At 37.4% G+C, this 16,898-nt stretch overlaps 1 protein-coding gene across 3 annotated transcripts in view; it reads left to right on the forward strand.

Annotated features, from left to right (window-relative positions):
* The window catches only part of LOC310721233 (phospholipid-transporting ATPase ABCA1), a 168,797-nt gene that overhangs the window by 120,430 nt on the left and 31,469 nt on the right, over nt 1-16,898 (forward strand). For all 3 annotated transcript variants that reach the window (XM_083532642.1, XM_083532641.1, XM_083532640.1), the window contains exons 34-39: nt 371-476; nt 1,216-1,290; nt 1,848-2,014; nt 5,849-6,026; nt 8,604-8,719; nt 9,309-9,453. In XM_083532642.1, the coding sequence (XP_083388768.1) occupies nt 371-476; nt 1,216-1,290; nt 1,848-2,014; nt 5,849-6,026; nt 8,604-8,719; nt 9,309-9,453 (787 nt within the window). The remainder of the gene's footprint in view (nt 1-370; nt 477-1,215; nt 1,291-1,847; nt 2,015-5,848; nt 6,027-8,603; nt 8,720-9,308; nt 9,454-16,898) is intronic.

The following is a 16,898-nucleotide window of genomic DNA, read 5'->3' on the forward strand; positions in this document are numbered from 1 at the left end:
CCCACACTTCATCCCCTTTTCCACCCCATCCTCTAGGCTCTGTCTCTCTTGCTACTTCATTCACCCAGACTATCTCGCTCTGTAACCTGTAACCTTTACACAGTGTGGCCAAGAGTGTATGGACATCTTACAATAAAACTTTTTTTTTACAGAAGCCTTCCACAAATTGATGCCTTAAAGTTGGAATCCTTAAATTATCTATAATGTTTATTGCATGCTATAGAGTTAGAATTATGTGTTGTTGTTGTTGTTGTTGTTGTTGTTATTTTTTTTGTTTTTTTTTTACTACAGCTTAGAGGCATAGTAAACCTTTTCCAGAATGCCAGACATATTTGGTCAGTTTAATCCATTATTAATCACTACTTTTCAGGTATGGAGGTCTCTCAATCGGCGCAATCAACTCTCAGGTCAGACTCAATGAATCCGAGATCTCTGCACTTATTTCAGACCTCAAGACTCTCTTCAACTCATCCCAGGTAAAATATCAGATCCAAACGTCAAACGAATTCCAAACTTTTCTGTTCTCTCTGCAGAGAATGCTAGTAACTGATGTAATATCATTGGAAGTGAAAAGGTGTAGGAGTGTTGTAAGACCTATTATTTTTGTCTTTTGGGAAGCAAGTGAGTGTTAAAAGATCTGGGGAATATCCACTTGTAGTGTATGGGTGAAAAAATCATGTATCACCCCTCCATCCGTCTATCCTTCCATCCATCCATCCATCCAGCAATCTTATAGAAGCAAAATGCAGAGCGATAACACAGTAGTTCTCCCCAAGGCACTTTCTGCTTTCTTTATAAAACGCGATCATCGTGTGGCATAAATTAGAGATAAATGCGTTTTGACATTAATCGAATCTAAATCTCCACTAAATCTCCACTAAATCTCCGGGTTTGAGACAGCCAGTGTGTCTTGAGGCTCTTCAGCCAGAGGTCACTGAATATGTTTATGTGTTATGTATTATTCATAGGCGTGTTAAAAGTAAGAGCACCTCGATCTGACTGATTTGTGATGTCCAGTCACACACTGCACCAGCTCATGTTCATGCACCTCAGTCAGCTCCCAGAGTTCCTAGCATTAGCATTTAAATCACATGTAGCTTCGTGCGTGCGTTGGTGAGTGTGTATGTCTGTGTGTGCATGTGTGTCTATGTGTTCAGAGAACTAACGATATTAACATCCCCTTGTGTCTGTGTTTTTCTTGTCTCTTCTTCCCAGAACAACATAACGGAAAAGTTCTTCCACGACTTAGAGATGTTACTGATAGAGTTGGGAACGAAGGACAATGTAAAAGTAAGACACATCTTCCTTCCACCTGTTTCTCCTCTGTGTGAGCAGATTTGAACACTTCAGTGGGGCCTTTATTGCGTTAGCCTTCACAGTGATTATAACCTAACTCGCTGCAAATGTGTCATTTTCTGTTCTGGAGATTGTAATATGTTCTGGAGATCACTGAAGAGGGTTGAGGATTCAACACACACACACACACACACACACACACACACACACACACACACACGCACACATCACCGTAGGTGTATGAAGTAGCATTAGAGCATAGTGGGAGGTCTTGCAGAGCAGACAGAGCAGCACTAATTAGAGCTGTAATGCCAGTGGGGGCTGTGTTCTTCTCTCCCTCCATCCCTCAGATTGTCTGGTCAATTAGATATGTGTTTCTTTTTTCTCCTATCTGCACACTGACTGCAGATAATGAGAGAAACACTGAGAACATTACGGGCAATTTAGTCTTAACGATGAGTAAAGAACTCTGGAATATTCATTCGGATTGATTGTCTTTCCTCTTTTCACCCTGTGAATCCGTGTGTGTTTGTGCTTATGTGTATGTGAAGGTGTGGTTCTATAACCAGGGATGGCATGCTATAGTATCGTTCCTGAATGTGGCCACTAATGCCATCCTCAGAGGAAACCTTCCAGCTGGATTGCAGCCCAAACTGCATGGCATCTCAGCGTTCAATCATCCACTCAACCTCACCAAAGAGCAACTGAGCACCTCGGTGTGAGTATTCAACCAATCAGGGCTTATTTATCATATAACTTATATATTGATATTCAGACAATTAGCAGCTCTTTACTATATCTACTGTCTGGTTAAGCCAGACGGGAGGGTCTTTTACCCCGATCAGGCATAACATTATGACATTATAAGCGGTAAAGTGATTAAGACTGATTATCTCTTCATCATGGCACCTGTTAGTGGGTGGATATATTTATTAGCCAGCATTTTGTCGAAGTTGATAAGGTAGAAGCAGGAAAAATGGGTGAGCGTAAGGATTTGAGCGAGTCTCAAAAGTCCAAATTGTGATGTCTAGACGACTGGTTTAGAGCATCTCCGAAGCTGCAGCTCTTGTGGGATGTTTCTGGTCTGAAGTACTCCGTATTAATCAAAAGTGCTCCAAGAAAGGAACATGGAGAACCGGCGACAGGGTCATGGACAGCCAAGGCTCATTAATGCACGTGGCAAACGATGGCCCGACAAGCTCCTGTAGCTCAAATTGCAGAATAAAGTTTTTTCTGATATCAGGGTGTCAAAATACACAGTGCCTCGAATAGAGAATACACCTTATATAGATCTCTATGGTTGATAAGCTGCACAAGATCTCTGTTTGTCTATTGAAGAGGGCACGTTGTGAGTGTTCATCCATGGATTTACCACGTTACTCTTTCACGGTTCATTCATTCTGCGTCTGTGATATAATTGTCAGTCTGATTCTGCACGGCCAATCAGACGCCTTCAATGGCATCGTATGAAGATTGAGCAATTCAGATGAATTGACCTTTTAATTAGCACACTCTATATACAGTTCCATGAGTTTTCCACCAATCAGAAACTTCCATGTGTCATTCTAAGAAAATCAAAACCTCTTATACATTGCAAGTTTCAAAGTTTTCAAATTCTAAAGTGAGGCTAAAGGCAAACTATGGCAGATAATAAACATTAAACAATATTAAACAGTAAAAAGAAAAAGGAGAAAAACATAATAATGAGGCATAACATATAAATAAGTTATAATTTTAGTGTGAATATTTATCAAATCAGGAGCTCTAGACCATCATTGTGAACGAGTGTTTCGGCCAAACAGCAGCTCTCATGGCATCTAGGAGTGTTTAGCCCAACAGATGCGCTATTACGAGAATCCAATTTCAACTTCTTGTTCCTTGCTCTGGCACATGTTATCACGTCTGTGTGTGTAACTGTGAGAATGTGTGTAGGTTTCACACTGGCTATTAGTTCATTAATGGCTGTTGTTCGCACGATGTTCAAGGTTACCTCATCGGGGCCTAAATAAAGACGTCTGGCTGTAGAGAATATTAAAGTGTATTAAAGCATAACACAGCCTTGTGGCCTGATTGCGTCCAGCTTTTTATGATAAATGCAGTTCCACATTAGTACAGAGAGCTTATTTAATATAGTTATACCCCTCTAGGTAGAGTCTGTGTGTGTGTGTGTGTGTGTGTGTGTGTGTGTGTGTGTGTGTGTGTGTGTGTGTGTGTGTGTGTGTGTGTGTGTGGATATGTGTGTGTGGATATGTGTGTGTATGTGCTTATGTGTGCGTGTGCATGCTTTCATGCTTAATTGCACCCACCTTGCGAGGGTGTGTTGATGCCGCGGTGTCATGAATGAAGATGGATCATTAGGAATCAGGGGTCAGTGTCGGAGACAAAGACGGAGTACTGAAGCATTGCACACCCACAGGCCATGCACACAAGCACACACACACACACACACACACACACACACACACACACACACACGGTTTCCTGGTTAAGGGTAACTGGCCGTATCCTATGCTTTTATCTAATGAGAGTTTGGGAAATACTCCCACCATGTGTTCACTAATGACGAATAAAACAGCGCAGTACCACACTGACCTCCTTCATCTCAGTGTGGAGGCAGCGATTTATCTCTCTACAAGGATCAGATACATGACAGATTGAGCCTTTTGAGAAAATGTTCTTGTCCTCAAATGCAGCTCTTAATGAGCTTTAGATATAGGGTTAGGTGGATCCAAACGTCCCACAAATACAGTAATACATGCAAGTGTGTGTGAAGTCATGTTAGAGGAAAGGCAAAAAGTGAGACAGAATGCAAGAAATAGAACCAACGAGCTATCAAAGTTCCAGCGGTAGGAGGTCGTACCAAACCGAGTGTGAAGTCAGGCCGCATCCTCATGCAGCTCATTTCCTCTGAAGCTGAGAGATGTTTCCATATTCATGAAGGTCTCATGGGGAAATGGAAAAAAAAAAAGCATGGTTCAAAAATTGCATTCATATTGATTGAGATGTATATATAAGTCAAGAGAAGCAAAGTAGCTAAGTTGGGTGTTTGGTTAATAATTCATCTTTATTTTTATTTCGCTTTTAACACTCATGAAGCAGTTTTGTGGAAATCTGGATATAGATTTTAATAGAACAAGCTCGAGGTTTTGGGAGTATGGAGGAAGCCTCAGGGGGACCAGACTAGACTCATCATTGGTACTGAATCAGTCCTATCTCTAGTACTTATACATAAAACATGCAATAATCTTAATTGAGTGGAGGGATGGATTTTTATTATAACTAATATAAACAGGTACAGTGACCTAGGACTGTAACTGCTATGAACAGTTTTGCTTTAAGTGTTCATCAATGAACAGCTGATAACCTCAACACTGATGAAACTATGATGAATGGACATTCAGCATCACCCAGATGAGGATGAGTTCACTTTTAAATCTGGTTTCTTTCAAAGTTTTTGCCACTATTGCAGCTGGTTTTCTCATTAGAAATAAAGTTAATGTAAAATAAAGTTTTGTAATATATGACAAGAATATGACTAAAATTTATAATAACATTCTGAAATAATGTTTTGGGACAATGTCAAATGTTCAAAGCATGATACAAATGAAATAAAATTGAATTGAACTGTAGGTTAATTATATTGAACTTTAAGTTGTTTGATTTGTTTAAGTTGTAGGAGTCCCTCATTACCATGCAATTTACAGGCGAGGTATCCAGAGAGGCGTTCGTGTCAGAGCACTGGGTCAAGTCCCATGTCAACCTGAAAATAACATGATCTCTATCAGAAGCATAGTCGATTTCAATTTAGTGTTGTTATTTTCTTATGTCTTTATGATGGATGAAACAATGTGGTAAGTGGGTGGAATTACAAATGCAGGGCGCATATGGAACATGCCCCACTACTTGCACTTTGGCTTCTGTCTAAGAAAAGGCAGGGTCAAAGTTTAGTACAAGGTCTGCCATCTGGGTGGAGGTCATGAGTCTTGTTTGGGATCTTTCAAGACTTCAGAACTTGGGAGCTTTATAAGCGATATTAATAACTGTAATAATTAAAAACAATAACAACAAATCGAATGTTGATCGAGGGATTCCAGTAGTGCCTTTCTTTAAAATTTTTACATTTTTAAACATACAAGTACTGTATCACATCATTAACTGTCCGTGTGGAAACATAGCAAAAGTTCAGTTTGTTGTCATGACGATTTACGTAATTGAAAACACTGTACCGGTTACGAATGTACCTCTAAATTTGACCCAATAGTGGCAATAGACCATTGGTAGCACTTGGCCAAATTTGGCCTAAAACGTATCTTAGACCTTCCCCAAGAAGTGTGGCATATTTTACAACAGTTTACCAGAATGTTTTTTGGGTTCTACTTAAGTCATGAAGAAGAAAAAGAGCTAGGAAAGGTAATGTAATAACAGCATATGCAGCTTCTGTGCTTGGCCCCGATAAATAATGCTAATCAAATAAAAAAAACATAAAAATAAATAAATAATAACAATAATAAGAGTGTGTGTTTGTGCATTTTGTGTGCTTTTTGTAATGCAGGATGTCGAGCTCCACAGATGTGGTGGTGGCGATCTGCGTGATCTTTGCCATGTCCTTTATCCCAGCCAGCTTTGTCCTCTTTCTCATTCAAGAGCGTGTCAGCAAAGCTAAACACCTGCAGTTTGTCAGTGGAGTCAATCCTACTGCTTACTGGGTGGCCAACTTTACCTGGGACATGGTATACACACACACACACACACACACACACACACACACACACACACACACACACACACACACACACACACACACACAAACTGCATATCATACAACACATCATGTATTAACCACTACATATTTTAACATACTGTATGTACTGTATGTCCAAAAAGAACCAAAGACTACAGACCTTTTTAAACTTATCTTTGCTAATATATTAAGTTTAAGATATTTTTTATATCCCGTTATGCTTTGTTTCTAGGTTGCATTTGCAATATTTGCAATTTCACTTTTGACTCCCTCTTATGCATACATTAAGCCAAAGGTGTGAATATTTTGGGGTTGCTCTAAGTTGTAGTTAAATAGAGACTTATTCGGGAATTAGTCATCATTTACTTTTGATTGTCTATGTTTACATCCCAGCTTCAGCTTTCCACATTTCTCTTACTTTTATATAAAACCAATTTGTGCGAAATAAAAGAAATGTCTAATAACCTTCTTTTTTTTTTTTTTTTTTTTTTACATATGATGGTCTGCTTTGCTTATAGGAAAGTAGGAATAAAACCCAAATGCTGAAATCACATTCAATGTGTATTTTCAGGTGCTTGCAGGATCATAGCAAAAAAAAAAAAAAAAAAAAACAGTCAATGATTTTTCTGCTTTTGTGCCATTTTCTAAAACCTGCCTAAAGTTACTATGGCAACATTTTACATATATATATATATATATATATATATATATATATATATATATATATATATATATATATATATATATATATATATATATATATATAATCAAAATTATAAAGATCACACACACACACACACACACACACACACACACACACACGCACCACACACACACACAAATTTTTTATATATATATATATATATATATATATATATATATATATATATATATATATATATATATATATAAAATTTGTGTGTGTGTGTGTGTGTGTGTGTGTGTGTGTGTGTGTGTGTGTGTGTGTGTGTGATCTTTATAATTTTGATTTAGTTTGAAAGTTACCATTACATTAACTAAAACACATTCTAACATAAAATTGAGGTTTTTCTTGCATGAATTCAGGACTCACTTCGTAATTAATGTTGCTGTTGATTAGTTTCTAATTAGTACATTAATGCTGCATATTATTCCTCATTAGTTTGTCATTAATTAATATAAGTATTAGTACATGATGATTCATGTACTGTAAGTAGTTATAGTTGTTACATTGGGTAGCCAGGAGTCGAGAAAATCATGAATAATAGGCAAGAATTCCTAATGTATAAGGACAAAAGGTTGAGGTCAGAAGATCTTGAGTGGTGGAGTGGAAGATCTTGAGTGACCTGCTATAGAGCTCTGACCTCAAGCACAAAAGTAATAGGACATCTGACTTTCTAACCTTCTACTTGTTGTTCCTTTACAACAGTGTCTGCATATATTTTACAGCCATAGCCTTATAATCATTTACTTGTGCTTTTTAACAATGTCCACTGCATTTCGTTGCAGTACTATGCAATGCCATCTATCTATCTATCTATCTATCTATCTATCTATCTATCTATCTATCTATCTATCTATCTATCTATCTATCTATCTATCTATCTATCTATCTATCTATCTATCTATCTATCTATCTATCTATCTGTCTATCTATCTTTTCAATCTTTAAATTCTCTTTATTTGAAATAAGAGACCCAAACATGTTTAAGCATGGCAATGCACAAATACCATAAAGATATGCTTTAAATTAGTTGGAATGAAAGATCTTAAGTGACCTACTATAGACCTCTGACCTCAACCTTATTAAACACCTTTGGGATGAAATAAAATGCTGACTGCACTCCTCACCCTACATCAGTACCTGACTTTACTAGCACCCTTAAAGCGAAGTAAACACTGAATTGAAATCTAGTGGAACATCCTTCCAGAAAGCATAGGTTATTATAACAGCAAATGGGGATTAAATGTGGAATGGAATGTAAAAAAAAAAATCATGATCATGTGTCTACAAAACTTTGTTTATATAGTGTAGTATTATGTGTTTAGTAAAAAAAACATATGCATGTAATTGCAATGTAAAAGCGTTATATAATCTACTCCTAATCATAAACAGACCTTTCAAAAAGCTGTATAATTACTGATACGGTGATTTAAAATATATAGAGGGAGTTTCCTTAATATACCTAGCAGGAGAGAAGAATTTTCCTTTTTATTTTTATTTTTATTGTGGTACTAGTCATGTAGGATCATCGTCATCAATAAATACCAGTCTGCTTCCTGACACAGAGCCAAAACCTTCTTTATTAATGAATTGCTTCCCATTAGCCCCTTGTCCACATGAGCCCTCTGCATGCTTCGAGAAAATAGAGAAAAAGCACTGCAATGGCTAATTAAAAGCACATCGATTCAGCTCTGAATCCTAATCGGGAGACTTTACATTCATTATACTGAGCCGACCATTACCATTTTCCACATACAGTAGCGCTGGTCTTTATACCTCTCTGAATAATAGATGATGATGTGTAGTTTTAAATGACTGGTTCATGATCTAAGTGTCTGTTGTCTTCTGTGTTTATTTTTGTAGTGTAATTATGTCATCCCATGTCTTATCGTCATCGTCATCTTTCTCTGCTTCCAACAAAAAGCCTATGTTTCACCTCAGAACCTGCCCGCACTTGTTCTGCTGTTGTTGCTGTACGGGTGAGTTGCTGTTGGGCCAATCACAATCCATTTACATCAGCAATGTAATACTAGATGACCTTTCGGCAAAACCTTTAGGCAAAACTCTGCATAACTATATCCCTACACAGAGTGTGGCTTAAGCAGGGAGTTTTTGGTTTTATAAACCCTTCCACTATGACCTTAGTGAAAACTCTGAACTGTGTCCCCCAGAGGTAGAAATGCAGGCACTGTCGGCATGGTCTGTCTATTTTGTCAGAATTCTCTGATAGTTTCTTAATTCATAATTAGATGAATTCATGATAGATCTGATTTTGATATTTCAGTCCCAGTCCTACATGTTTGTACCTGTATGCCATATTATTCTGATTAAAAATATATCTTAAAGTTTAATATTTCCCAAAATACAAAGAAACCAGTAGCCTAGATTATACCACCTTGGCTGTCTAACTCATTTTTATTTCTTTATTATTATGATAATGATTATTATTGTTATTATTAGTAGTAGTAGTAGTAGTAGTAGTAGTAGTGATGTGTTCCACTTGGCTGAAATAAAATGAATGTGATTATATCTTGTTGTGGGTGCTCTTGATGGGGTTATGTGTTGTAGGTGGGCGATCACACCGATGATGTACCCAGCCTCGTTTATATTCAACGTTCCGAGCACAGCGTATGTGGTTCTTACCTGCATTAATCTCTTCATTGGCATCAATGGCAGCATTGCCACCTTCGTCATGGAGATGTTCAATGATCAGGTGAGATAGACTCGCGCGAACACACACACACACACACACACACACACACACACACACACACACACACACACACAGAAAAAATAAACAATGTGCAGATATTGCACTTTTTCTAATCTCATTTGGAAGTTCACAGGGAAATGTATGTGAATATTTGATCGGTTAACTGGTTGCATGTGTCAGATTTATTGTGGGACTCGGCCTAAGCAAAGCTGCTACTATCAAACCTTGTTCACTTAATCAACTGAGTCAGTGTCATGATGAAGGATTGATCAAATAGCCCAGTTGATTGAAGCTTTGCGAAGAAATTTCATGTTTCCTTGTATTTTTTTAAGTATTCTTTTGTATTTTTGGCTGCTGTATTTACATTTTTTTATTTTGATACACTTCAAGTTAAAGTATTTGGTATATTTTAAAATACATTTTGATTTATCTTTGGCCAAACCTGGATTCAACAACAGGAGACCACAAATAATGTTTTACTTCTGAGGCTATATTGGACAGAGGTTTTATTTCCCTGTCAGAACTTACAGCCCTGTTTATGTATTAAAACAGTTAGTCGATGCTACAAAGTCAGAAAGTTAGTCAGGCATGTTTGATTTAACGTCACACCACACTGCCGTGTTTAGCTCCAACAGTAAAGCTGATGCTTTTTTTCATCCTTTCCTCTTCAAACATTCTTCTCCAGCTTCTTCTGTCTCTCCACACACACTTCTCTCCGGCCTTGATGGATGAAGATAGAGATTAGGGAAGGTGCCTTGTGGTTTATTGACCGTGGTCATTTGCATTTTGTCTCTGAGGGAGGCGAAAAAAGTGGAAGAGAAGAATGATCGAGGGGGAAAAAAAAGGCTCATTAAGGGATCTTTTTGTATGTTTGAATGCATAATTCCCTCTGCCTTCTGTTAAACCTAGCAGGTGTCTTCAGGCATGCGGTGATACTGATGTTGTGCAGTGTTGATAAGAGTGTGTATGTGTGTGTCAGCCTTGATATGTGTAAAGCCATTGTGTGCCCCAGTTCTGCATGTCCTACTAGGTCCTATGAGACAACCTCATCTCCTTTATGAATTTTGTGTGTGTGTGTGTGTGTGTGTGTGTGTGTGTGTGTGTGTGTGTGTGTGTGTGTGTGTGTGTGTGTGTGTGTGTGTGTGTGTGTGTGTGTGTGTAAGGACATACATATAAAAGAACATTTTATGCTTAAGTAATTACATTAGCATAATTTCTCATTTGCCACATAAAATAGAGTAGGTTTTTTAAATAGGTCAGTAGCCATATTACATTCTGAAGGCAGCTACTACCTACTGCTAGTACCTCCATCCTACAAAGGTTCTTTTGTAGAAATCTGAGAGATTGCATAGCTGGGCTGAGATTAAGCATGCATACCTCATGCCTATTCAGGAAGTGCCATGTCTCACATCAGGCAGTTCTTTACTAACAGTGTCTGTATTTGGCTGTTAAAAAAGTGACAGCATTGATTTTTTCTGAATTAGCTGGAAATTATGTGAATTAGTGGCCATATGAATTTGAAGCCATTTACTGATTTTTATAAATTGACTAATAGGACAGTATATTGAATTGTACTGCCTCAGTCAGACTGTCAATACCTCATATATGTCCATCCCGAGACACCCTGAGGTTTGGCCAGCTCCAGTCACCTCCCACCTCGTGATGATTACGGACCTTTGAAGAAGTAGATGCCGAACTTGCAAACACCCCGAACCATCTAAAGACGTAGCAGTGCCATTTGGATCCCGCTACATGTGTGGAGTTTTGACATTGGACCTCCTGGAGTGTTTAAAGGCTCTGGCATGGAGAAGCTGATGCTGGATCTGTGATGATCACAAATGCTGAGCTTATAAAACTAGGAGCTACTAACCATATAGACTGTATAAGACTGCAGAAAGAACATCACTTATAATCTTATACTCCAGTAATCATGTTAGTTCTCACTCTCCAGTGTTCTGTATTGTTGAAAGATTTATGATCAAACTCTTGATGTCACCCAAATGAGGATGGGTTCCCCTTTTGAGTCTGGTTCCTCTCAAGGTTTCTTCCTCATAACATCTAAGGGAGTTTTTCCTTGCTCATCAGGGATAAATTCACACCATTTACCTTAACTGTTGATTTGTGTAAATCTGCTTTAAAACAATGTCTGTTGTGAAAAGCGCTATACAAATAAACTTGACTTGACTTGACTCATATATTGGAATAAACACTATATTGACAACTTTTCATTTTCCAGCAATATGTGCTGCTTTCGCCAAACTGTTACCTCAAAATTTGATGCACACAATTTTGCATACTTAAACTAGACGACCCAAACCGGTTCCAGCATGACAATACTCCTATACACAAAACCTTGCTACAGTCACCCCAGGCTTGCTTATCAGGGATAAAGTAACTTATATTACATTTTTTACTTACATTCTATAAAGCTGCTTCGATGCACTGTCCATTGAAAAGTGCTATAGAAATAAACTTTAACAAAAATAGCTTCATGAATATCAAGTCAAGGTAAAGATCTTAGCCTAAGATAGAGCTCTGGCCTCAACCCTGTTGAACACCTTTGGGATGAATTGACACAGAGTGTACTCCCAGGCCTCCTCACTCTACATCAGTACCTGACTTTATTAACACCATTGTGATTGAATAAGCACAAATCTCCACATCTACACTATCTGGTGGAACTTCTTCCCAGTAGAGTGGAGGTTATTATAACAGCAGACTAAATGTGGAATGGGATATTTAAAAAAAAAAACCTGTACGAATCTTATGTTCATGTGTCTACAAACTTTTGTAAAATATAGTGTACATATAGTCTTGCTGCATTGAAGTGTTTTAGGCAGGGGATTACAAACAGAGGGGGAAAAAACTCATGATAACGATCAAAATGTTTGATGTAATATTTAAGACATGTTTGTGTTCACAAAAATCTATCAAATGGATGGATCAACATTGGCTTCGCTTTCTGTAAAAAGCTCTCTGCAATTTTCACCTCAAGGCATAAACATTTAAAGACAAAGAAAGGAAAAACTTTCCCATACAAAGTTATGTGCCATAAATGTACATTTAATTAATAAATGTAATTCTAATTAATGTAAAGTCTATAGCAATGTGTTTTCATTTTTTTCAGTCAACGATCTTATATTGTTGCAAACTGAAAGTGCCAGTTTAATGGTATAATACATAATACTATAGTTGTCTGATTTTAGTTCAGTCAAACATTATGACCATTGATTATTTATCATATATAACGAGCTTAAAATGTCAGTTAAAAACCTCCACTATTTACTGTGACAGGAATCAGTCATTGGTATTTGTCAGTTCAAGGGTCACAAAAAAGGTGGCAGGTCTTCCAGTGCGGTGGGTTAATATTGTTGAGTTCAGGTCAACTGACCTCATCCAGATTCATATTTCGAATAGTTAATTCACCATTTTTACTAGTGGGGAAAAGTGAGGCATTATCTGTATAAAGACACACTTGAATTTATTTGAATCCAAAATTATAAGCGGTCACAAGTTTTTTTTTTAGTACTTTGGTTTAATAGGGCAAGTATAACATGCAAGCTTTCACTTTCCTCAAGAGCAAGCAAGTTAATTTATGATTTGTCCATGCCTCATTATAATTTTTTTTCCGTTATGCTGTAAACGTAAACTTTTTTCATATGTGCAGCTTCCCCCCCCCCCCCCCCCGACACACACACACACACACACACACACACACACACACACACACAAGATAAAAGTGATGTCCATAATTCTGCATAACTAAGCTTAAGTAATCTCATACACACACACTCAGATACGGTCATGCTGTCTACCCCACCCCAGTTCACTGTATCATTGTAACAGTGTCCAATCTTTCCATCACTACTAACAGAATCGTGTACATCATACACACTATACAGTGGGTGTGACGTTCCCTCTGAGATTCCTCGGTTTTATTTTCCTTAGTTCTTATATTCTCCAAATCCCTCATGGAAAGCTGTCTCAGCGGGAATGTGTGCATAAGTGTGAGTGTAGAAAAACAGGGCGGAGTGCTGGAGGAAATATGGATCACCCGAGTGCCGGAGAGAATTGTGCGCTCGAGATGATTTATGAGTTTACGACAGGAGTTTGAGTAAAGTGGCCTGGGTTTGCTCAGTGGAGTCTGATGCCCCTCTGCACGCTTGGCCTGATGAGAGAGAGGAGTGCAGATGGGATTTGATGTTTCTGGCATTAGTCACAGTGTTATTGTTGACTTCTGTTTCTGTTCGCTCTTTGATCCAATACACAGTGTAAAAAAAATATCTGTACTCCGATTTGGGGCGATGTGTCAAATTTGTGGTAAGAGGGTTGTAAGAGTTATGTGAAATGGGTGTGGCTTAGATGCTTTTTGCAAATGAAATTCAACGCATTGACTACTAATAAGAATAAAGGCCAGTGAAGACACTTCATTTTTCTGTCTTTTTGTACATTTCATTTCTAAGTGAAGTAGAAGAAGTACATTTGGATTTATTTTTGAAATAGCTTGGGAGATGGCATATCAATTACATTGTATTTACAGTAAGTTTTTCAAAATCTTTTTGAAATTTATAAGTAGATTCTCATGGTTTCTTCCTCATCAGTCGCTCCAGGCTTTCTCGTCAGGGATAAATACAGTACACATAAACTGTAATGTGTGTAAACATTCTGTAAAACTGCTTTGAGAAAACATCTATTGTTAATTGCAGGGTGTTAATTAGGGGGGTTAGTAGCTTAGTGGCATTGGACTTACAGTAGATCTAAAGGTCATGAGTTTAAATCCCAACCCACACCAAGCTGCAATTTCTGGTCCCCTGAAAAAACCCTTAACCCCATAGCTGCTTAGTTTATGAATAAAATAAAAAAAAATGTGAGTCACTCTGGATAAGGGCATCTGCCATATGCTGTAAATGTAAATGAAATGTAAATGTTAAAAGCGCTATAGAATTATAGCGCTTTTAGCGACAATAGAAAATGAATCAACACCTTATAAACAATCACATTCTAGAATTCACTCTTTGAGTGTATTCTAGAATGTGATTGTTTATAAGGTGTTGATTAATTTTTTATTATCAGTTGTATGAATAAGTTCAGTGTGAGTCACTCTGGGTAAGGACAGTGGCTAAATGCCATACATGTAAATGCTACTGTAATAACGGGAGAAAGAAACAACTGTTTATGGATTTATCATTTAAATGATAGCATTAACCTGTCAGATCTCAGACTGCAGAGTCTCTACAAACACCACAACCTCCAAACATCTTTTATACTCCCACACACTGTTATAGCTAGCAACTGATTGAGCGCAGGTGTACTCAATTACAAACTGACACACACACACACACACACACACACACACATTTTTTTTATACACTTATTGCAAAATAACAATTTTTTGCAATTTAATTCTTACGACTTTCCAAGCCACATCTTTCTGTATTGATATCTCACTAACAATTTGGTTTGCCCCTGTTTTTTGTGTTGTCTTGTCCCATGGATTTTCTGTTCAAACCTCATCTGACCTTGCCTGAATTTTCATCACGACTTTGCGTTCCTTTTGGATTCAGCCTGGTTAATTATGACCAGTTTTCTTCTCCTTTTTTGTCTCTATTGCATTTGCATCTACTTCTTATGTGACAGCTAATGTGAGAGCATTCCATAACAATAAATATACAAATTAAAAAAAAAATGTTCATCCATGATTCTTTAATGAAAAAAATATTTAATTCAAAGTGAATTTTTGTAGTATAAGAGGAATCAAAGTCTTTTGTATGTACAATCCTTTTTGAGTCAAATGCCAGCACACGAGCTAACTAACTAATTACAAAGTAAGATCATGGGAACTTGAAAATGAGTCCTATAAAAGAAAATATTTGCCAACCAATCAATTGCTTTTAAACTAGCCATGATAAAATATGATGAGTCTGTTGTCTGTTATTTATGGCAAAAATAAAATATGATAAGATATTGCTATAAATGTTATATACATATATCAAAATATGTACACATATACAGCACCTAGACCATAATATTGCTCAAAAGGTCATTAGGATGGTCTATCTCAGGGCTCAGTACTTTAAAACTGTCAGGCTGAGCATTATAATTTCAAGGTCTTGGAAATTTTGAATAAACAGAACCAGCTAAAAATTGTGGTTTTAATGCTGTGTAATACAAAGGACAGCTATCGGTCACCAATGCAAATCCCATCATTACATTAATTGTTAAATTAAATTATTTGTTAAGTAACAATTAATTAATTGTTTAATTAAAAAAAAAAAAAAAAAAAAAGAAAGTTGAACAAAGTTTCGGTGTCTCCACTGAGACTCTCTCTTCCTCTCTCTTTCTCTCTCTCTCTCACTTGATCTCACACTTATTCTCTCACTCTCTCTGTTTTTCTCTGTCTGTTCCTTTATATAATGGCATAAACGTTGCCACCATTTTATTCACCGGATTCCATTGTAGCAATTAGGCTTAACAGAAGCAGACTAATGGCAAAGGAAGGATTTATTGATCTCTCTCTCTTTTTTTTTTTCTCACACACACACACACGCATTGCTCTTGGATGGAGAAAATCGGCAGACTGATCGAATGACTTCACTAGAATAAAAGTACAACAAAATTATGAAAAGTAGTAGGGAAGTCAGTTCTATAGTATATTACTGAGAACCTATTAAAGAACCTCAAACAGAACACAGTCTCCAAAGTAAAAACCCACTATGTTTTTTCTCGGTTCACTTATTTAACAGTCATCCAAAGCAGCTGCAAAAGATACAATGCCGCACAACTCAAGGCAGAACCCACTGCATAGTATAAAACACAAAGGCTTTTCTTTCGCTCTATAAATAAAATAAATTAAGCATCACTTCCCATCTGTGTATCTTATTTATCCTGCTCTTTCTCTCTCTCTCTCTCTTTCTTTCATTCTCTGTCAAGAAAGGCAGATGGAAGCTTTCAATCACTTTGAATGTGTCATAAAATAGACGTCTTCTCGTGTGTGTGTGTGTGTGTGTGTTTGTGTGTGTGTGTGTGTGTGTGTGTGTGTGTGTGTGTGTGTGTGTGTGTGTGTGTGTGTGTGTGTGTGTGTGTGTGTGTGTGTGTGTGCCTCTTCATGTGGGCAAAATTTGTTGCCAAAAATGCTGGTAATCATCATAACAAAATGAAGAGTACACTTTAATTAACTTGTGTGTGTGTGTGTGTGTGTGTGTGTGTGTGTGTGTGTATGTGTGTGTGTGTGTGTGTGTGTGTGTGTGTGTGTGTGTGTGTGTGTGTGTGTGTGTGCGTGTGTGTGTGTGCGTGTGTGATAAGAGTGTCACACGGTGTACAGATGCAGCAATATGTCTTTCTTAATTATGGGTATGAATAGAGTTGCTTTGTTGCTGCCACACTTGGTGCCATACAGTACATGCATGCAACAACTCACACTTATACACACACTAGCTAATATTTAA

The sequence above is a fragment of the Silurus aristotelis genome (genome assembly GCF_946808225.1).
Source record: "Silurus aristotelis genome assembly, chromosome: 27".
Classification (NCBI taxonomy): Eukaryota; Metazoa; Chordata; class Actinopteri; order Siluriformes; family Siluridae; genus Silurus; species Silurus aristotelis.